Genomic DNA, 22876 nt, shown 5'->3' with positions numbered 1-22876 from the left:
AGAAACGATTTTATATCAAGCAGAGCATATTAATCCTGGAAGAAATGAAAAGTAACATACTTTAGTTCACTGAAAATATAAAAGGTATTTTTTAATAAAAGGAGTATCTTTGAGACATCTGTAAATTTAAAGGAAAAATCAAGGTTTTGATTTGCAAAAGAATTGGTGATTTTTGGAAATAATTCTTTAGTAGATAGTCTAAGAGAAGGCAACATGGCCTAGGCCTAAGGTCATGGTTCTGGAATAAAACCACCTGGGCCCAAATCTCACTCCCTCATGTACTAGCTGTGAGACCTTCAGTAAGGTCCTCATTTTATTTAGGTTTCAGGCTCTTGTAAAAAGGGATAACACTAGAATCTCCTTCATGGGATAGCTATGGAATAAAATAATGGACACAAAGCATTCAGATACAGGGTATGGCATATAGTAAGTGTTTAATAAATATAAAGTGTTTCTTTTGACATTGTTAAGATGCTAAAGAAAAGTCTAGGCTCAAAAGGTCTAAGAAATGTGGAACAAATGTGAACAGATTTCTTTACTGTAGGTACAAAGGGATGTATCACAGCCTTTTAGACAGGTTAATGTACATAATGAATTGTGGGGTGGGGTGTGTCTGTGGTAGCCCCAGTTCCCCAATGTATTTCCACATCAAATGGACTACTTCTTTGGTCTAGCAGACAGAGCAATCCTAAAACAGAAGACATCATGTCACTCCCCTGCTCATGACAGTTTCCTTCTTACTCAGGATGAAATTCGGTCTTTTCTAGGGCCTAGGTAATCTGGTCCTTTGCTACTTCTCTGACCCATTTTCTCGATCTGTCCTCCTGGCTTGGAGCTGACACCTGCTATTCCCTCTGCTTGGAAGGCTCTTCTCCCTAAATCAGCTAACCCATGCAGTGAGGAACACATTCAGGCTCTGCTCAAATATCTTGGACTCTAAATAACTCCTACTCTTTCACTCTCTGTCCTTCCTACCCTGGTTTATTTTTCCTCAGAGAATTACCACCACTTGATATGTACTTATTTACCTTTCTCACCTTATGTAAGGTGTTTCTCCCGCTGCTTTTGAGTTTTGCTCTTTAGTTTTGGTTTTCAGCAGTCTGACTATGATGTGCTAAGCATGCTTCTCTTTGAATTTATCTTACTTGAGGTTTACTTGGCTTATTGAGACTGTAAGTTTGTCTTTTTATCAAATTTGTGAAACTTTATTTTTTTCTATCCCCTTCTCTTGCTCCTCTCCTTCTGGGGCTCAAACTACCCATAGGTTAGATTTTTTTGAAATTGTTCCACAAGTCCCTGAGGTTTATTTATTTTTTAACTTTTTTTCTTTTTCTTCTTTAGATTAGTTTCTACTTATCTATTTTCATATCTACTGACTCTTTCCTATGTCACCTCCACTCTGCTATGATGCCCATCCAGTAAATTTTTTTAATTTAAAATAATGTATCTTTCACTTCTAAAATTTCCATTTGGTTCTCTTTACACTTCCTAATTCTCTGGCTGATATTCTCTATCTCTTCAAATTATTGCAAGTGTATTTCCTTTGTCTCATGGAGCAGTTGTAACAACTGCTTTTAAAGTCTTTGGTATCTTATCTTGGGCTTGGCATCTGTTGATTTCTTTTCCCTTGAGAGTGTGTCCCATTTTCCTGGCTCTTTGTATTGTTGAGTATTTTTGGATTGTATTCTGGATATTGTGATACTATAATGTATTGTGAAAATTCTGGATTCTTTATGTTACTCCAATACGTGTAGCTACTTTTGTTTTATAGGTAATTAACTTGCTTAGACAAAATGCAGATTGTCACATCTCTGGGAGACAGCAGCTCCAACCTCAGCTCAGTTTAGTAAGCCTTGGCTCTTAACTGTTTTCAGTCTGCTTCACATGTATGGTTTATAAGTCTGTCATTTTTAAAAAAATTCTCAGTCATGGGCTTCCCTGGTGGCGCAGTGGTTGAGAGTCCGCCGGCCGATGCAGGGGACACGGGTTCGTGCCCTGGTCCGGGAAGATCCTGCATGCCACGGAGCGGCTGGGCCCGTGGGCTATGGCCGCTGAGCCTGCGCGTCCAGAGCCTGTGCTCCGCAATGGGAGAGGCCACAGCAGTGAGAGGCCCGCGTACCACACACAAAAAAAATTCTCAGTCATTATTACTTCAACTGTTTCTTCTGTTTCTTTCTCTTTCTTCTTCTCCAGGTATTCCCATTATACATACAGTACAACCCTTAGTAACTGTCCTACAGTTCTTAGCTATTCTGTTCCATTTCTTTTTCATTCTTTTGTTCCTCTTTGCTTTTCAGTTTGAGAAGTTTCCATTGAATAAAGCTCACTGATTTTTTCCACAGCTTTGTCCAGTTTCCTGATGAATCCATCAAAGGCATTCTTCATTTTTGCTAGTTTTGATTTTTAGTATTTCCGTTTGATTCTTCCCTCGAGTTTTCATCTCTCAGCTTATATTACCTATTTGTTTTTGCATGTTGACCATTTTTTCCTTTAGGGCCCTTAGCATATTCTTGTTTTTTAAACTCCTAGTCTGATAATTCCAATGTTTGCTGTTTCTTCAAACTGTGTTTTCTGACTTTTAGTATGCCTTGTTATTTTTTTGTGGAAAGCTGGGTAAAATATAGGCCTGTGGTGTGAGGTTTTCTTTTACCTGGCTAGGAGTCAGGCTATGTGCTGTTTGTTGTAGCTGTACATGTCAAGGGGCTATAACTTATGCTGGTATCCTTGTTTTTGTCTCCTGTATTGCTTTTGGGTTTCCCAAGAGATTTCTTCTTATATGAGGTCTGTCTGTTGTAATCCCATTATTACACCGGAGGCCTAATGATGCTGTAGTAGGGTGTGAGGGGAGAGGAAGCATTCTATAGTCCTATGTTCAGATCTCAGTCTTTTAGTCAGACTGTGGTCCTGGGCTGTGACCTTCACAAAGTGCTTCTCAGTCCTGCCCACCTGAGGTGAGACAGGAAACTACAGAGGGTTGGAGTTGGTATTTTTCCTTTACCCAGGACAGTTAGGCCCTGATAAAACTTAAGGTGGTTAGGCTCTGGTAAAACAGTTTCCCTTGAGGGCAGGTTTTTGTTTCTAACAGAATAATGCTCCAGGCAATTTCAAAATGGCTAGCTTTTCCCTCAAATGTGATTTTTCTTAGATTTTTACCCTGAGAAACTGGTGGGCATTTTTGGAGATAAAACTCATGAAATCAGCCCCCTAAGACTGGCCCCCTTATTGTTTTTCACTTTCAAGCTTATCCAAACTGAGTCTCCAGAATCAGAGTCCATGTTTTCCTACCCTGGTGGCCATTCCATGGGCAGGATTCTGTTCCCTGGGCTTATGCTCTGACAAGTTATATATTTGCCTGTCTCTCCAATTTTGGGGGCAGTGGTTTTCCTCATGACCTCAATTCTCTGATGGATCTAAAAAGAGTTGTTGATTTTCAGCATGTTCAGTTTTTTTCTTTTTGTGAGGACAGAGTATTGACTTCTAATCTCCTTATATGGCACGCTGGACTGGTTCAAAAGTCAGTCAGTGAGGTACTGAGTTCCCACACAGAATTAAGGGTTCCACTTCTCTATATCTTCCCTTTCTGTTTTTTCTTCCCCTTATTATCTGGTGGCCTTAGTTCCTCTGGCCAGAAAGAGGACTGGTTTTTCTACCAGGGTTGCCTTCAGGGGTAAAGCCACTGAAAAACAGAAACTCACTCTGTGTTGGTCACTTGCTACAGGTTTTGACTTCTCTCCAAAGTCTGTTTGCATTTGTTCAGTCTCCAGAGCCTTCACGTTGTTGTTTTATGTATTTTGTTGAGAATTTATAGCTGTTATTTCCAGAAGGATCACTTGTTTTAGGAGTTCACACCTACATACCGTAAGCGGAACTTGCCTTTCTATTGAAGGGGGAAAGGACTACATCTGTTCTCCTACCTGTAGAGTTCCAGGAACTCTACATTCCTGATCTCATTTCAAAAATTTGCAGATGAGTCTTTCACCAAGGCTCAGAGATTAAATAACTTGTTCAAGGTCACAAGGATTTAAGTGGCAAATCCTGGGTGAATCTCAGGGCTGCCAAACTTTAACACTACTCTTCTTTCTACTATATTATCTGGCATTCTTAAAGTGTAAATAACTGTTTCCTAAGGGTTACGTTTACATAATCTAAAATAAGGAAGATTCCAAATAATATCTACTAGTAAAATATTGTTGTAGGGGATAAAAGATGCTAAGAACACAGGGTTAAGCCTATTCATCATTCACAACTCACGTATCAATATCTAATGATAATAAATGGGAATTTTAATTGGGAGTAAAAGGTCAGAGAGATAATCTCCAACATGGAAGAAATCTGAGTAGGTTGGGAGAGAATGGCTGAAAGATTTTTGAAAACACAGGTCTGAGCACAGAGATACAATACTCTAAACTTCTTGACAGAGAATTTAGTCTTATACATATGTGTATTACCTTCAGGGCCTAGTACAGTGACTAAGATACAGAGTGCTTTAAAAATTTTGAAGGAGTTAACAGTTTAGATACTTTCATGCACGTAATTTTGAGGTTCTCAATAGATTTTCTGCAGAAATAGTGATATAAAATATCTGGCATGAACAAGGCACTGAATTTCTTTTCTCTCACTTGCTTCATATTTTTGACTAAAAGACCCTAGCAGAAGCCAGCACCCTGATACTTGACTAGTTTAAAATGCTGAAAGCTACAGATCACTTTGGTTCAGGCAGCAGAGTTTGCCGTATTTGATACACAGAATTCAATCTAGTATTTGGCCACCACATACTTGTTTTTGTTATTGAATCTTAAATAAATAAATGGTATAATCAAAACCAAATTCTGGGTCACCTTAGAGAAATTCCAGTACTACTCCCGAGGAAATAATACACTGGCCATAGGAAAGGGTATTCATGCTACTCTTAAGCAAATCCTGAGGAGAATCCCATCACCAGAATAGAAGCATTTTTTTTTTTTTTTTTTTTTTTTACTGCATCCTCACATCAGTGACAGATGCCTACTTTAGAGATGATGAGGACACAAGAAAAGGCAGATTTCACTAAGACATTAGTGAGCATGGCAATGCATCCAACCTCTTCTAAGGCTTTTTGTTTGGCATAGGAGTCCAACTGGTTTGGTTCCATCTTAAACTCCTGTCTCTCTTGGATCAAAGTGAAAAGAAAACTTCAAAGACTTTCACAGAATCCTATTGGGGTCTGATGAAAAGGGTTATTTATCAACTAAGGCTTGACTTTGTTCTCTCACCCTTTTTTCTACCAGGAGAACAGACTAGCAAGGATACCCTGAGTTTTTTCATTTCAGTACCACAAGCACAAAGAGAGCTCCCTTTAGGCAACTGGGTCACAGCACAGCAGACTGCAATCCCTAATGCCAAGACAGAGTCTATATAGGACTTATTCTGCTTTAGTCTTTATTCTCAGGGCCTGGCAGACAAAGGTCCCTGCTTAATTCTCAACTTATGAAGTATAAAGAAAAAATTCCTTAAAATCTTATATATTTTTTATAGACCCATAATTAAGGGCTACTGCTCTAGAACATCTCCTTAAATGACAAGAATCCTGCGTATGGTAAGAAGACTAGTTAAAATACTGGATGTACCAAAGTAAGCTTTCAACCAGTGAGCCTTTTTATAAAGTAAGTGTACAAGTAAGATTTTTATCAAGATAAACACCTAGGGATTAACAGTGAGGTTTCCAAGAGAATGAGAAGAACCTCATTTTGACTTTGGGATGGCTTCTTCTTAAATCTTACTATTTGAATAAATCAGCTCAACTTAAATTTATCCAGAAAGAAAGAACAGTCACATCACTGAAGTCTAATTCATCTTAAAGATTATAGCAAAATATTATTCAAGAGGTGACTACTAAGTTCTGCATCTTGTGCTATAGGTAGCAACTTCAGCACTTATATTTTCTTTTGTTTCACAGGGAACGGGGTATATAGAGAATCAAAAGACTAGAAATAGAAAGTAAGTGATAGCGAAGCAAAAGTTTCCTACAGTCTGCCTGGAGGTGATATATAAATTCAAGTATCAAATTATAAAACTGTACCCAAAGAAAGTGTGTACCAAATGATAATATAGGTTCACATTCTCTTGTCTGAAAACCTCAGGATCATGTGTTCCATAAATCAAGAGTTTTTTCAGTTTAGAAAAGTAACAGTGGCCCTAAGCAGAGTACAGGGCAGCATCCTGAGTCAAATACGTTAATATTTCAGCAGTGAAAAGTATGAATATTCACAATAGTAGGATAAATAAATTCATGTCAGTTCTGGTTAGGTTTTTAGACTCTGAAATTATACACAAGGGATTGTGGCCCTGTAACAAAATCAGTATCAGATATATAAGCAAAAAAGTTTTATACCCATGATCCTAGATAAACAGGCAGAAGGGGTTCTTTCCTCTGTTGAAGAAAGAAAATGGCCATCAGGGCAAACACATAAGGTGGCAAACCTCCTTCTTCAGGGCGATCTATACTGCAAAGCTATAAATGAGAGAAAAGAGGATAAGCATTCTTTTGTACTTGTCAAAAAGTACATTCTTTTGTAAACTTGTCATTTACGCAATTTGGTCTAAAACCCGTTACTTCATTTCCGTGTGTCACATGATTTACCCCTCCAAATAAAACTCCACAGTGACAAAATACTTCCTTGTACTTTTGGGGTAACCAAATATTGTGGTTTTGAGTGACAGTTTCAATTTCAAATTTTTCATTTTGTTAACTAAACTCATTTGTGAAGGGCCCTAAAACTAATATTTGCTGTTTTATTTTTTTGATATCCATGGTAAATCCATTCACTTGGTTCAAAAACTTGTTAATGAAGTCAAAATGATGGTTCAATTCCAACTGTAAGCCAATTGGCTTTGCTCAGTTTGATGGTCCCCTCACCCTTAGCTACTATCTTGAAAATGCATGCTTTGGTCAGAAAGGCGATTAGGGGAGAATGTAGGCAAACTCATTAGCGTTAGCAGAAATAACAACTTAGAAAGCATGGCCTATTTAGTGATGAAGGAGGAGGCTGCTTTCAAAGCACAGCACATTGTGATTATCAATTCACCCAGTTAAGAGTGGGACATCCTCTGTCCCTGTTGGGTCCTGGACCCAAGCAACAGGAACTACGTATTGTTACGGCCATGTCTTAATCGGTAAAGCTTTGGCTTTTCTCTACACAGAAATCTCAATTTTATAATCATGATGGGACCTTACATTTTGGGGAAATGTTAGATGCTCTCATGCTTATTTGAGCATTTCAATAGGATACCATATTTAAAACACTGTAGAAATGTAAAGCAAGATCAGATAGTGGCTTTCATTTTTGGGGAGTCTCTGGGTATATTACTGGAAATGGTATGAGAAGCTTCACCTCAAACTTTCCTGTGCCTGAGAATCACTGCCAGAAACTAGTTAAAATGTAAACACTTGGTGGGTCACATGAGAGTAATGTACTTACTATTGATGAGATTCATCTTATGAAGCTGCAGCTTCATTTATAAATGCTTTTGGACATTGTTTTTTCCTCAGCAAAGACCTGGTTTATTTACAGTGTATTTGATTCATAGGGTACAAAGGTAGGAATATTGTGATGAGTATATTTTCTTGATCTGCAGAAAATGATTTCTTAACCCACTTGTGGGAGTCCTGCGCTCTAAACTGACTTTTCACTGATGGCCATAATTTGCCTTAATCCACACACATGTTTTTATCAGGTTTCCCTGACAACCTACATCAAGAATCTTTAAGCAGCGTAATTTTGTCTCTCTTAATTGAGCAGGACAACATGAACAAGATCCAGCCCCAAGCTGAGACTAAGGGATGGGGGGCTTTAGTTAGTGAAGCTGATCAAGCACAGACAACCTTATAAATTCATGAAATAAAGTGAACTTGCTTCCAAGGATGTCAGCTGAGAAATCCATAGAAATCCCTGCTACACAATTAACATGGCAAGAATTATGGTTTGAGACAGACTCGTACAAAAAAATAAGATTCTTGGAGAGTTGCATTTTTCTGAGGGTAACAGCAGTGTCATTCTACCAATAGAAAGGGGGAAATGGGAGAGGGACTGACAGAATTCTCTTCTGCTGTTATTCAAACTATGTGTTTTTGAATTTGCCTCCAGCCAATGAGAGTAATGTTAGATTTAGGACACATCATTGAAATGCCAGCTGGTTGCTTCCACTAACAAATATATGGAAATAGCTTTCGAGGTATTTTTTAAACCATCAAAATTTTACTTTTGTTTGGTGAGGGATCAGAACTACAAAGAAAAGAAAAAAAAATGTAAACACTTGGGCCATAACTCTGGGATTTGACTTACAAATCTAATTTTTAATAAGCATCATAAAGCATTTTGATCTTTTGAGCAATATGTCATAGTGAAATAGAAACTGAATTTTTCTTTCTGTACACATTAAAATTTCTGTTCTAATACTCAGATGCCACCTCCCTTGATGTCTATAAATATGCATCCAAACATTTAAGATTAAATGAACCATGTAAAAATCAAAGCATACTGCTTATGCACACATAGAATGTGCATTCATTTAAAGAACTCAAACCTACCTTTGCCCAGTGCCTAAAGGCAATCACCAAAGGAACCAGCTTTGATTCTAGTTTTCCAAGGGCAGTTAAATGATTTGTTGTCAGACAAGCATTTTCATTTCCTGCACTCACTTTACAAAGAAGACCACTGGTGGGGGTAGAGGGTGAGAATGGGAAGGAAAAAGAGAAAGTATTATACAGGTATCAGGTGTCTTTTACACCACCAACTAATTTACACTGATAATAAATACTTCTAACTCACTAAACCTTTATGGGTCATCTCAATATTGGATTAAAAAAGACAGGGCAGGGCTTCCCTGGTGGTGCAGTGGTTGAGAGTGTGCCTGCCGATGCAGGGGACACGGGTTCGTGCCCCGGTCCGGGAAGATCCCACATGCCACAGAGCGGCTGGGCCCGTGAGCCATGGCCGCTGGGCCTGTGCGTCCGGAGCCTGTGCTCCGCAACGGGAGAGGCCACAACAGTGAGAGGACCGCAAACCGCAAAGAAAAAAAAAAAAAAAAAAAAGATAGGGCAGCTGTCTTCCGAGTAAACTTTATTTTTCAAGAACTAAAACTTCATGTTTTCATATATTAAAATTATTTTTTGGGGAAAATGCAAGTAAGGAGAATACTGTAAAATGTTTCAAATGGGAGTATGAATTCATCTTTATAAGGGCAAGAGTGTTTTCCCTAGTTGGAGGAATCTGCCTAATGGCAAATCACTACAGCCTACAAACTACCCATTTACAGTGGTAATGGTAATACTTCCAGATGGAGAGAGAGCCGGGTGAACTGTTACTCAGCACTGTTTAAAATGCTTCTAAAAAGGATGGCAAATAAAGGTGATTAGAGCAAGTAACTATTTGACAGAGCTGTTTTTTACTGAAATGGGTCAAAATGCTTCCTTCCTATATTTTTTTTAAAGTAATTTTACCCTTTTAAAAATAAAACACTTTTTCCTCTTGCGTTAAACAGCAACAGTAGAGGGAGAATGCTAACAGGAAGCTTGTGAAATTAACCACATAGGAGCTTACAATTCTAGAAACTGGACATTAAGATGGAGTAAAGTACAAGTGCTTTTGGCAAGCTGGTATTTAATAAACAGCTTAAAGAAGCAGAGACCTTTGCTTTTCTCTGCACACCACCACTGGCACCCTAGCGTGGAAATCTGCGTCAACATCAATAAAAGAGTCTGGAAAAAGAAAAGAATATCAGATAGGTTAGTTAACTAAGCCTTTGTTTAAAAGCACAACTAGATAAAGTACAAGTACCAGTTGTGAATTATCTGTTTGGCCTTTTGAAAGACCATTACAAAATAAGGTTCTCAAGAGATGATTATGAAATAAAAGTGACTTGAAAAGGAAAAAAGTATTATATTCAAGAATCAAGTAATCACATTAATTTAAAATCCTTATTTTGAAAAACTAATGTCTGATTAGAAATGACTACATTATTGAATTAGAACATTTAAATGTTACGTGGGTAACATAATTAGAAATATGAATAGGACATTAAAAAAAATTGCTGCAAAAGCTACTAAAATACGTGGGGTCAAAATACATGCTGACTGAAGTAAGAAGAAATGTTTAAATGTTTCATTCAATCAAAACAAAAAGGATGGGAAAGACTAATTCAAGGGATGAGACAATTTAATGAGGCCTATGGAAAGCACATAAGCCGTCAAGCCCCAGCTGGACATTACTCTGGACAACTGATAAACCTAATTGGGAACAACTATTTGTTGATTCATTCATCTGGGCTGGGCCACACTATTTATTATTTGTAAAGTATTAATTTAAACCATGAAATAAAAAAGATTATCCTTTATTTTTTTACCCTCAAGAGTAAATTTTACATATTTTGATTCTTTTTAGTCTCAGCCTAGGGCTAATATAATCTTTATAAATTATGACAGTATCACCAAGCTAAAAGCTTTACTTACAAAGTAATTATTCTGCATAGTAGGACAACTAACAAGACTCTAACTAACTTGCTAATAATTCATGGGCATTTGCTTTAGTTTTTTGTTTGGATATTACCCATATAAGTAAATCAAAAAACATGACTTCCTATTTTCAAAGTTTGAGAAATAAGATATTCAAATTATAGACAAATGAAAAATTTAAGCGCAAAATGTGGAAAGAATTTGGCCTTACCACTGTTCTTTAAACATTCTTGGACAAGTAAGAGAACATCTGGCTGAGACATCTAGGAAATAAATCAGTGAATATATCAAATAATCCATAAGTACTTTTGCTTCACTGAGATAATACACAGTCGTCTGAAATTACCCAAACTCCTTTCCAAATTAGAAAGCACCTTGCTACCACAGTAAAGGAATTAATCATTGTGCTGTGTGCACACATCAGTCAGACAGAGAGATGGGCAAAAAGAGCATGAGTGTGGGCAAAAAGAGACCTACTACGCAGTTAACTCCTGATTCACTAATTCCTGAGGTAATTAGCCTCTCAGCAAATCTCAAAGTTGTGGCTAGAGGTTGTCAAATTGTTAACAATATTACTTTTCACTCTGTGAGACTACTTCAACAGATTGCTTACCTGGGTCTCCACTTTAGTCTTGCCTTTCTCTATTAATCCTTGCTCCACACAGGAACCAAAACCACTTAAAAATCATACATTAGATCTAGTTGTGACCCTCCTTAAAACTCTCAGTCTGGCTTCTTAATGCCCTTAGGTCGAAATGAAATTCTGGCTTCCTGTATGTTGGGCCCCAGACTACTCCTCTATCCTAATCTTAAGCTATTCTTTCTCAAGGTCCCTTCACCACAGCCCTTACAACTTTCCCTTCAGCGCCTTGAATGGCCAAACTCACAGTTTGCAAATGATGTGCCCTCAGGCTGAAACACTTTTTTTTTTTTTTCCTTCGAGGTACTGGGCCTCTCACTACTCTTTTACCCTTTCACTGTCCCCACCCATTTTCATCTTTTAGAGTTCAGTTTAAATGTAATCCTTTCAAAGGGGCCTTCAGGACAGCTGTATCTACACTCTTATTTTCTCTCACAGAACCTTGTTTCCCTGCATAGCTCTCATTATAATTAATTATACATACATAATTACTTATCTCCTTCTCTACGTATGAATTCCAGGAGGGAGGAATGATATCTGTTTTGTCCTCTAGAACCTAGTATGGTGCTTGACATATACTCAAACTCACTGAATATTTGCTAAATGAATGAATGACATGAAATCAAAATAACTGCTATGCTGGTAAATTATTAAGCAGAATTTAAGGTTAAAAGAACAGTAAAATCTATTGGTCAGCTAAGCATGTAGCTATAGCAGTCAGGGATGGCAAGGAATGAGCAGTTGTGAAACAGAACATCTGGGGGAGCAGACTAGGAATCATTTTTATTTTTAAGTAACAACCCAAGTAAATGGGCACAAACCATTTGCAAACTGGCCTGCAGGAACCACCAGTAAGTAAATGGATAATCTACCAAAGTCCCTTCCAGTTTTAAAGTTCTGACTCATCAACATCTTTTTGAACCATGTTTAAACCAGAAATCTAGGCTAGGTGTAGTTCTTCAAAAGCAGAATTATTTTTACAAGGTGGGTGTATACAAGAGGAAACTCAGGAACAAATTAAGCTTGCAGGTCATAAATGTTTATATAGATACACAATTTGAAATCTGAAATCCTTTCCTGCCATTGGAAAGTTGACTTATCAAGATAATTTAATCCTTTCAAGTTAACAGACCTAAATTACCCCATCAGATTTACATGGTTAGAAGACCAGTGTCTAAAGAAAGTATGAAAGATCTGTAGAATAAAAAGAAATGCGCTAAAATTGAAGGCATGCAGAAGAACATAAAAACAGCAATTTTAGGAAAAACAATGCAGTTTTAGGAAAAAAACATCACACTTAAACTGTCTTCAAGTATCTAAAATATATCCATATATAGCTCACATTTGGGGAAAAAAAGAATTTCTGTACCACTCTGTGAAAATTCTAACACTTCACTTTGTACTTACAATGGCTGGAAATTGAATGTCAATGTTTATATCCGAATTTTTGAAACCCAATCTGCTACTGGATGACCCATATAATCTCAGAGAACAATCTAAAACCAAAAAAAATTAAATAACTACAAGTCATAAATAAAGTAAAATTTCTCAAGTTATTACAAGACACTGCTATTTCAGAAATGTAACCATCAATTAGAACTACACACAAAGGAAAAACAGTGTTCAAGTCTGGCATAAGCAAAGAACAAGAATGGGTGACTCTTTGCTCTTGTCTTCATTTTATTTTATTTAAAAAGGAAGACTGCATTGACTGCAGTTTAGTTTAATAGCCACTCTTTTCATATCAGTTGTAAAACATGTTAAAACTTACTTTACTATTTCATGTTTTGTGCAGAAAATACTATTTGAAATGATTTTTAAAATGTGGACGTCGAAAAGGGATGCCTAACTTTGCTATACGTTTGTAAACCTGATAGTATGTATATACTGAAGAGTTAATGCAAACACTTCACCTTTTTGAAAGCGTACATAGGTATAATTTACTATAAGGATCATGTTTCAGTAAAACAATAATTACAAAAATCAGAATAAAGTTACTTTTCAATATGAATACTCATTGTATTATGAACAAAAAGCTTAATTTAACATAATATAATCCCTCTAGGAAAAGTTTAGAAAATAATTGTAATATCACTGATATAACTTAAAATGTTAGGCAGCAAGCGATTCACAGTTCAGAGTAAGACGTGTGTATGTGTACCACCTATATTTATTTTATAGCATTTTTCCCAATGTTTTACTATTGTTGTGCCAAAAAATTACCCCTTCTCACCAGGGGGCTTTGTATTTTTTTTTTTTTTTTCAGGTTTGTTAAGTCAAACAACTTCTTTGGGTTTTAACAGGTTTTCCATGACAAAGCACATTCAATTTTACAATGAAAATCTATGGCAAAAATCAAAATTACAAATGACTTCTCAGGAGCTTGTCTACAACATAAAGGATGAGACACCTATACAGGGGGATGAGCAGAATCTTGCCCTTTATTTTTTTAACAGATATATATTAATATGAATCATATACTATATGAATGATCTTTCAGTAGAACAAACAGTTTTATGGGTGGTACGGAGATAAATTCAAATAGTGATTTCAACCCTGGCTGTGGATCAGAATCACTTGTGGAGCTTTCAAAAAAAATAGTTTTCCATGGCTCCACAGACATAACTTGGAAAAATCAATTCAACACTGTACAAAATCTCTTACAAATTAGTTTTGAAAGCTCATTTTAGATGGTGCAATTCTTTTAAGTGAGGTTAAATAGAACCTTTTATGGACACAGATAACCTGAAAATGACTCCAGGATATTTTTCTTTATTTTAACTCAAAATATTGTGTCAATGTAAATAGGCAGAAAGGTGTGGTGATCATTTTGTAATGTGTAAAAAAATACTGTATCACTATGTTGTACACCTGAAACTAATATATTGTAAGTCAACTATACTTCAATTAAAAAAAAAGAAACTGAACTTAGAGGTGGAAAGTAAATAAATAAATAGAAAGGTAAACAGATATACAAGAGTCCCATGGTGCTCTAATAATATGGGGCATGTAAATGGACAGACACAATGAAACTCACAATGAAGACAGGTTAATGACAACATATGTAAAAGTCTTTGTTACCTTAGGGTAAGCCAGGAGAAACAAAAACGTACAATAAAATTGAGAGCTTCAGGACATGGCAAATCAATTTCTATTAGGCAAAAATTACTACTGGTAGGAAAAATGAATGGGGTACTTTTAGGTAGCTAAAAAGAAAAACAAATCTAGAAAATACCTGGTAACTTGTGCTGGAACACATTTTCCATGATACGTTTAATTTCTAGTCTCTGTTCCAAGTTCTCATTGTGTAAGCCAAACTCCTGTACCACTCTGTCAATGGCAATACCAATCGCATTTATCTGGGAGGGTGTAGGCGGAGGTAACGTGGTGAGCAACTCTTCCTCCTGCTTCTCCTTTTAGGATCAATGTTGAGATTAAAAATGACTCACACAGTTTTTACCTTCTACCATTCACAGAGACAACACCCTGTACAGTATTCTGGAATATTTTTCTTAGCCCTCCTTCTCACTTTAGCTGTTTTAGTCTTCATCTTATCAAACACGCACACACTTCTTTATGCACATAAAGTGATAATAGAGGGAAGACAGGAATAAGGAAAAAGTGTAAAGAAAGAACTTTAGAAACAGCAATGGCAAATTATTTACTTTATTATTACTGGCCTAAGGACATATATCTAGGTCCTACCATTGGCTTCATTCATCCTGATACTGTCCTAAGGAAATTCACAAGACTGCCCAGCAAACATATCTGACCAGTATAAAATATTTTGGTCAAAATAAATTCAGCAATATAAGTAGCAAAATTACTAATACCATAATCTTAAGGAAAGTCATAAAGATGACAAGTAATAACTGACAAGCAAACATATTTGTTTGGGTTATAGTAAACTTACCTTAATGTTTTTCTTGTGCCTCTTCTCTTTGATATGCTTATGAGCAAATGCAATGGATTCAATTAAAACATCACAGAGTTTGCAGGTGTACTTTGCTGTAGGGTAGTTTCTCGGTCGCTACAATTTGAAGAGATTTGTAGAGACATACACATAAGCACATATTTATAGAGACATACAGAGAGAAAGATGTACAGAGACAAAATACAGGTAAACAAAAACTGGCCAGGAGATGATTTCTCATTCACTTTAAAAACCGTTAATATAGTACTATCACTCTTTATCACTATGCTAATAATCATTTTTTAAAAGTAATTCTTAAAAAAAAAGTAATTCTATTAAATCAAACAGTATCACTTTTGACTTGTAGTGCTTAAATACCAAAGTAGGAGATATAATTCATCAAAGCACATGTTCCCAATTACTAACAGATTAAGCCAAAACAAGGATTTTAACTAACAAATAAAGGCTGTTACCCTTTTCAGCCTGTCTATGCAGTCTCTTTTCAATCGCTCCTCAGCCTGCTGTAAGCCCAGTAGCTCCTTAGTTGAAAGCACAGACTCATCAATCACAGGGCCTTCCAAGTCTCCATCCTGTTCATTTTCCTCATTTCTAGTCCTCCGTGGCTTCCTAGGTCTGGACCTCTGTTTCTTGTTTTCTTAAGTTAGGGGGAAAATATTATTGGCAATACTGAATAACACCACTCTGAGTAAAAAGCAGAACTTACATATTTATTAATGAAATCATGTGATATCTGAATGACATATGAACACAGAGCAAAAGGAAAGGTACACCTCTCCCATGGATAAAGTGCTTAAATACTCTTAAGCTCCTCACATTTGGATACACCAATCCACAGAAACCATCTTTTTGGAAAACTTAAAAGAATTCTACTTCAACCATAAAATATGATTTTATCATCTCTTCCTGGTATACTGCTGAGCATACTCAAGCAATAGTAAAAATTATCCTTTGAAGTACACCTGTAATTCTAATGTGATTAATATATCATAATATATAATGTACATGTATCTAACGCTTCCTAGTACACCTGTAAGTATACCTGGTATTCTAATGAAAACTATCCACATCTGTTTTCATTTTTTATAAGTGAACAGTCTCAATGGAGCAAAGATGGACAGTCTATCTCCAAAGAACTCAGAAATCAACTACATTCTTATCTGGAGTGAAAATCCGTCACTAAATTGTAAATTTAGCATTCACATAATTGGGCCCTCCCCCACATTAATATCAAGAAGTCCAAGCCAAAACTGTATTTACTGAGGATAACTATTACCCATTTTATCTTTACTTTCATTTTAGCTTCTTTGAACGGCCTGCACACTGAGCACATTTCAAAGGAAAAAAACAATTAGCAGTTGAAATAAAAGTTTTCCACAAGTACAGACTAATACATTTGTTTATAAACCCTGCTGTTAGTTCTACAGTCCTTATAACTAATAAATGAATCTATTCCTTTTTTAAACTTCTAACTTTTCAACTTCAGTAAAACTGAAGATGCTTGTGGAACTGATCTACAAAAAATTGTTTTTAATAGCTTTGGTAATTTCTATCAAGTTCTGAAAATGAAGCTACTAGTACCACATAAGAGTAAAATGAAATTCATTTCCTCAATTAAAAGTGTGATAAGTGGACTGAACAGTTTTTAAATGGCTTACCAAAAAGTACTCTCTGAAAATATAAACCTACTGAAATGCTCTGCATGAGGTAACTGTCATGTCAAGTTTTCAGTGGAACTCATTACTTGTATAGCAAGTATGATGAATCAGTCGACTGAAAAGTAATTATGTCAGGAAAGGGACGTATAGGACCTCTAATTTTAAAAATAGCTATCGCCAACAGCTCTAAAGGAAAAGCAGCAAGCACTGTACTCAAACTACCCTAAGATGAATCTAATGAAATTCTGCAAATACAGCAGCAATTAAAAAAATTAAACAAGTATTAGGACAAATACAGTTGTTGTTTTTTTTTTTTAAAGCAATCAAAATGGGACAAATAGAATACTAAAAGGTGAGTAGTCAAAAACGGTCTATTGCTTTTTAACACTCCCCCTATGCCCAATTAAGGATAGTGCTCCTGGTCCCCATAAGCCTTTGAGATAAGCAATTCTTTTAACTCAGAGGTGTGTCTATTCTCATTTATTTTGCTTATCAATACAAACTCTAAATAACTGCATCTGACTTCAGTTTTCAGGGCAAAGTTTCTTAGGCAAACACTCGTTAAAGGTTTACACTAACATGTGCCACATCATCAGAGAAGTCCATCGTTAGTTCACAAAGCAAAAACTGGTATGAAACCAAACTCCTTTTTTCATCTCCTCTCTCTGGATCACAAAGGCTTCTCACTATATTTGCTATCATTTTTCTAGAAGGAGTGACTTTAATTTCCCTCCAAAGAGCACAGTTAACTCCTTATTTTATACACAGAAGTGGATGGCTGCACAAATTGTCTGGTGATGACAATAAATGCAGCTACCAGTACTGAGTATTTTCTCATGCGACAGATGCAATGTAAGCACTTTATGTGCACTGCCTCAGATTAATCCCTACAGTGATCCTGTCACGGATGCTAATATTATCCCCATTATACAGATAGGGAACATGCTGGTCCAAGAAAATAAGTAACTTGTCCAGGGACACATGACTAAACCCAATAAAGGGATTTAAAACAGAGATTAGAGCATGGATGGAATTCTGAAATTCATCTTTCTATCTAACAGTATAAGAAAAATCCCTTCTTGTAGCAAACCCATTCACATCTAAAATAGACCAGAACTCCCTACCCCTTACTTTGTTTAAAAAAAAAGGCAGGAACTGACAAGGCAATACAAACTTCTGAACTGAATTTCATAGGCCTGCATGGTAAAAACAGTTAAAATCTCATTGGAGGGAATCTAGAAAGGCAAAGCTGGGTATTGCTAAAAAAATTCCCATAATTACTTAGAGGAAAACTACCTGGCTCATCCCAGGCTTTTTGTAGTAATATGAATTTTCTATATACAGTACTCCAAGTTTCTCATATTTTATTTGCATATGGTCCATTACTCCATTCACAAAGGACAAGTGCATCTGAGCGGATATTTTCCAGCTAAGATCATTAATGGCATTGTCCCAAATATATTAAATTGGCAATCTAGGATATAGGAGGAATGAAGTAGGGGAAGTAAAGTAGAACTGAAAAATAGAAAGTTAGTATTAAAAAACAAAGCAACTCTAAGATAATTTTCATTACATCTTCTTGCATCATTTAATAAGACCCTTCCTTATTAAGATATAAGTTTGATTTAAGGAAAATTTCAGTCCCTTTAGTGAGATCCTTTTTAGGATCCTCTGAGTATAGTGTAAAGTTTATACTTTAAACTGAATTTCTCGCTACAGTAAGCAATGTTATGCCAAAGCTTAATATTTTCTTTATGAAGATTTTTCAAGGGATAGAAACTGAACAGCCCTTCATTTGGAAACTGAAAGCACACAAATATAATTTTATATATCGCAAACACAGGAGTTTTGGATTGACTTCAACAAAAAGATAGTAAAAATGCAGGTCCTATTCAAAATCACTTAAGCTTTGCTTTTAAGACTAGACAGGAATATAGAATAAGAGGTTTTTGGTCTGCAAACAGTCTCTTTTAATATCTATCTGGTTGCAAACTTCTGACCTATAAATCTTTCTTTTGGTCATGCTGCTTAAGATCAACTTTTTCTTTTCTGAAAGACCAACAATTGGTAACTAAATTAGAATGTCCATGTCTCGCCTGGACACAGTAATAAAGAACTACTTAAATATACACAAACTTTTAGAATCGAAAGGCCAGAAATTATGAATACGTGTTCAGTTCCCTCTGTCAGATTCCAGGCCGAGTTCATGGCCAGAGCAGCACAGTACTTGATTTCAGTTCCACTTCCTCATCTACCACTCTGCATAAACAAGTCTGGATAAATTTAACCTCTCCAGAGACACAGCTATCTGTTTTGTATTGAATAAAACTGTGATTCTACCTTTGATACAGCATGACAGAGCGCTGCAATTCCTTCAAGTTCTTTTTAGCTTAAAGATTTACGAGGCTGGTTGATTCTTCTGTTCTTCTGCTACATGGACAAAATCTATTCACCTTTTAGAAAAAGGTATAAATAATAACTCTGGGGCAATTATTATCAAGCACATAGGGTGCTAAGAAGGCTTTTGGTTTTACTGAAACTAAAAGGACAAGCTTTTATCTTATCTGAATTTCTGACTTTCTAAACAATGTTTTTCAACCTGTTTACCATGTTCACTTTTGAGAAAAAAAATCTTGCAATATCCTTCTCTAGAGATAGATGCTCCACACAAAAGATACATATCCCTCCGTAGCAGGAGATATATGCAGTCTACATCATGTTTTTATATAGAATAAGTTTTTTTTTAAGTTTTATATTCTGTCATTTATATTATAGATACATTCAGTATTCAAGTACAAAATTAAAATACATAATTTAGAAAACACATACATACCCCTCAGAAATTACGGTATATCCCCAGGGGGATATCATCACCCTCTTCTGTAAAAAGTACCAATGGGAAATATAGTTTTACTAAAGTAAAATAAGCCTTGTGGCAAAGTAAACTTTTAAAGGGAAATACATGCAACATATTGAAGTTGCCCAAATAACATGATTACAATCCTTAAAATAATCACATTAAATAAGCAGAAACTATGAAAAATTGGAACTGCATTGCTGAAAATAATAAAACTCATTTGAATGAAAAATAAAAGACATTGCTGACATCAGGGTTGTAACCTGACAAGTTGGAAACATTACCAGGGCTTCCTGCTTCCATTTCTGACATAGTTTCGAGGCTTGTCAGGTCTTTATGAAATAGTCGTCTTACAGTTCTGCACCCTCTTCCATCTTGCCACCTATACCCATCTTCACTTTCTTGAAAAGAGTCTTTTCTTGGTCGGTTTGTAACAGGAATTCTAGGTCCAGGTTTGAATTCTCTCCAACTGTCTGAATTACCAGCAAGTTCATCAGATAGCCATCTTTTACTCTGATCTTTGTGGTTGTCATTCATCCAAGCGGGTTGACTGTAAATTGGGTTCTTAAATGCATATGGATTGCTAGAAACAGCATATGGTCCTTTTCTGGGGGTATTCCCATAGTTCCCTGGTGTTCCTTTTTTTTTTGGAAGGCCTTTTTCCATTTTACTGCTATGGCCTTTAGCATAATCATCCATTATTAAATAATCTTGTTGGGGGTGACCCCTTCTGAAATCCTCATCATCTGTAGTCCCTCGCTCTTTAGCACGCCTCACAAAATAAGGTTTTGCGGCATCTCCCATCGTCTTTGACTTCAGTTTTCTTACTCTTCACCTGGAAGAAGGCATTTTGGAGACAAACTATAACAAGGTATCATACTAAGTTCACAAAGTACCACACATTTATTGCACAGATGCTCAAAAGCTTGTAAGAAACCCTTCTTTTCCTAATTTCCATCACGCTCCAATAATTAGTGCGTTATGCTAGAAGTTAGGAGGCTTAATTCTATAATATTCTTCATAGATATTATATAGATATAACAAAAGCTCTTTTCTTCAGAACCCCCCCAAAAACCCCCCAAAACCAAATACCTCACTCCAAGCCTATACTTTAGAGAACTCCCCAGTCTTTTAAAAACAAGCTGGCAATTACTTTTAAGTGTTACTACAAAGTAACCGAAACTTTGTGACCGCAGTACATCTCTCAACTCCACTTTTCAGTCCCTTCTACGTACCCTGGCACCTCGGCTCCGCTTGCGACTATTCAGAACGACAGGCTTCGATCTCTTGGGCTACGGAGGGCTCCCGACCAAGGCTCCGCTCTGGTCAGTGAGGCTGGCTTTCTGACCAAGGGACAACTCAAGCTAACGCCCCCAGTCCTCATCCTCCCACCCCAAACAAGTTTGGTTTTGTCACGAACAGCAGTTCTCCCTCTTCGATCCCCATGGGACCGCCCCACCCCCGATCTGCCTCGGTTTCCACCCTTTGGGTCGGAGGCGGAGAAACAGGAGGCGTCTCCGCAGTCCTGGCCAAGAAGCCACCGCGGGGACCAGGAAGCAGGAAGTGACCTGCCTCCTCGAAAGGGTTCCGGGGTCTCCCCGGCCGGACAGGGGGCTGGGGCCGAGTGCCTCCACCCAGATCCCTTCTTCTCCAGCCCCCGCAGGGTCTGACACAAAGTGAAGACGCGGACTAGAGAGCCCGAGAGCTCAGCCCCACCGGCTCGGGGGGTTCCCTGGACCTCGCAACTGGGGAGAGGAGGCCGGCGGAGGATGGAGCCAACGTATCTCCCGGGCCGGGCCCACTCTCGACTGTGCAGACCGGAGAACCCACCCAAGACCCTCCCCGGACGCGAGTCTGACAGGGACACGGGGGGAAACGGTGCCCGTGAGCACTCACCATCTCCGCCGCGGCCCCCCGCCTCTTCCTGTCCCGGCCGGGCTCCCTCTCCGTGTTTTCCTCCAGCCCCACTTCCGGCGCTCAGCGCTGTCTCATTGTGCGCCATTGGAATTCGGCAGTGCCCCATTCCGAGCGCTCCGCCGCGCACACCGGAAACTCTCGCCACCCCGCCGCTCCCGTTTCCGCCGCCGCTTCGCGGGCGCATTTCCCGGGAGTAGGGTGTTGGGCGTTGGGTTGGTGTCGGAGTGCAGCCTCTCCACTCTTGTTCGCTCGGAGCTGTCCTCGCCTGGGCCCCTCTCTCTCCTGTGCTTTTAAAAGCACCGGGGAGGCGTGCGGAGGAAGCCTCTGGTTCTCTGCGAGAGAAGCGAAGCCCGCGGTCGTGGCGTAGCCGCGTGCCCAGGTCGGCTCGGAGGCTCGCTTTGCCCCTGGATGCTCCTGGTTACCTCCAGGGCAAGTTCAGCGTGGGTCTGAGGCCTCGTGGCGCTCGTGCTGTTTTTCTGATAATTCGAGTGATTGAAAGTCTCAGTGAGGTCTTAATGGCCGACCCTAGCTTTTAAGCCTCCGCTGTTCATCCAGATCACAGTATGGCTCAGAGAAAGAAATGCTGTGCTTTTTTCTTGGATTGTGTACGGATTTGTTTCTCTTAAAAACAAAATCTGGTTTCGCAGAAAATGTGTAAACGCAAAGGATGACCAAGGAGGGCATTCATATTCGAATTTTCAAACGGAGAATGTTTTAATGCAACTAGCAAACAACTGGGTTCCTTTCTTCTCTCTTTCTTTTCCATTGACTTTACCTTCCTTGCTATCTGCCGTGTTCTAAATGCTTGGAAAGCCTCGAGCAACTAATAAAATTAGGGAGCTTTGAGAAAATGCAACAGTTTTGATTTCTCTTCTCTTTAAGGGTATTTAAATTTAAATCCATGAGATTCTGTGGGGATAATGGTCTTAAAATGATCACATTAGTACTGGCTGTTGCCAGGCACCGTTCTGAGGGCTTTGCAAATAATTACTCATTTAATCCTCACAGCAGTCCCACTAGGAGAATAGCATTTAACCCCCTTTTAAAGATGGTGGGCGAAATAGCGTTTATGGTGAAGTAAATGGAACCGCTGGAATCCAAACCCTAATGAGGCAGAGTCTGTTCTTAACCACTGTCTATACTAAAGGTGATTTAAAACAGGTAGGTACAACTTTTGTACAATGCTTTATCTAGATACTTTGGTTCTGAAAATACATGACAAGCCAGTAATCTGACAGGCAGACAGTGGCCTTTTATGGAGTCCAAAGGGAGTGTGATGATACATTATTACATTTATTATATGGAAGAGCAGCACCACCACACCCAGCCGAGTAACTCTGTATGGAACAACCGGTTTAGGAAAAGTCAGTCTTGACTGTCTAGA

At 37.8% G+C, this 22876-nt stretch overlaps 1 protein-coding gene across 8 annotated transcripts in view; it reads right to left on the bottom strand.

The window, feature by feature from the left end:
• TUT7 (terminal uridylyl transferase 7) overlaps positions 1-21586 on the bottom strand; it is a 60370-nt gene extending 38784 nt beyond the window's left edge. For 3 of the 8 annotated variants that reach the window (XM_082624353.1, XM_082624352.1, XM_082624354.1), the window contains exons 1-10: positions 20811-21582; positions 19860-20410; positions 15516-15697; positions 15043-15159; positions 14365-14542; positions 12537-12625; positions 10701-10752; positions 9667-9736; positions 8567-8693; positions 6371-6490 (exon numbers count right to left, since the gene is read on the bottom strand). In XM_082624353.1, coding sequence (XP_082480479.1) covers positions 6371-6490; positions 8567-8693; positions 9667-9736; positions 10701-10752; positions 12537-12625; positions 14365-14542; positions 15043-15159; positions 15516-15697; positions 19860-20379 — 1455 coding nt within the window. In that variant the 5' untranslated portion in view covers positions 20380-20410; positions 20811-21582. Of the gene's footprint in view, positions 1-6370; positions 6491-8566; positions 8694-9666; positions 9737-10700; positions 10753-12536; positions 12626-14364; positions 14543-15042; positions 15160-15515; positions 15698-19859; positions 20411-20810 lie in introns of all 8 variants that reach the window. The other 5 variants (XR_014294333.1, XM_082624348.1, XM_082624350.1 and 2 more) reach the window with 4 other exon arrangements.
• Positions 21587-22876: the final 1290 nt, after the last annotated feature.

Source organism: Mesoplodon mirus, assembly GCF_964341445.2.
Source record: "Mesoplodon mirus genome assembly, chromosome: 1".
NCBI classification, from domain to species: domain Eukaryota; kingdom Metazoa; phylum Chordata; class Mammalia; order Artiodactyla; family Ziphiidae; genus Mesoplodon; species Mesoplodon mirus.
The sequence above is the reverse complement of the archived record's forward strand: the minus strand, read 5'-3'. Positions and strand labels throughout refer to the sequence as shown.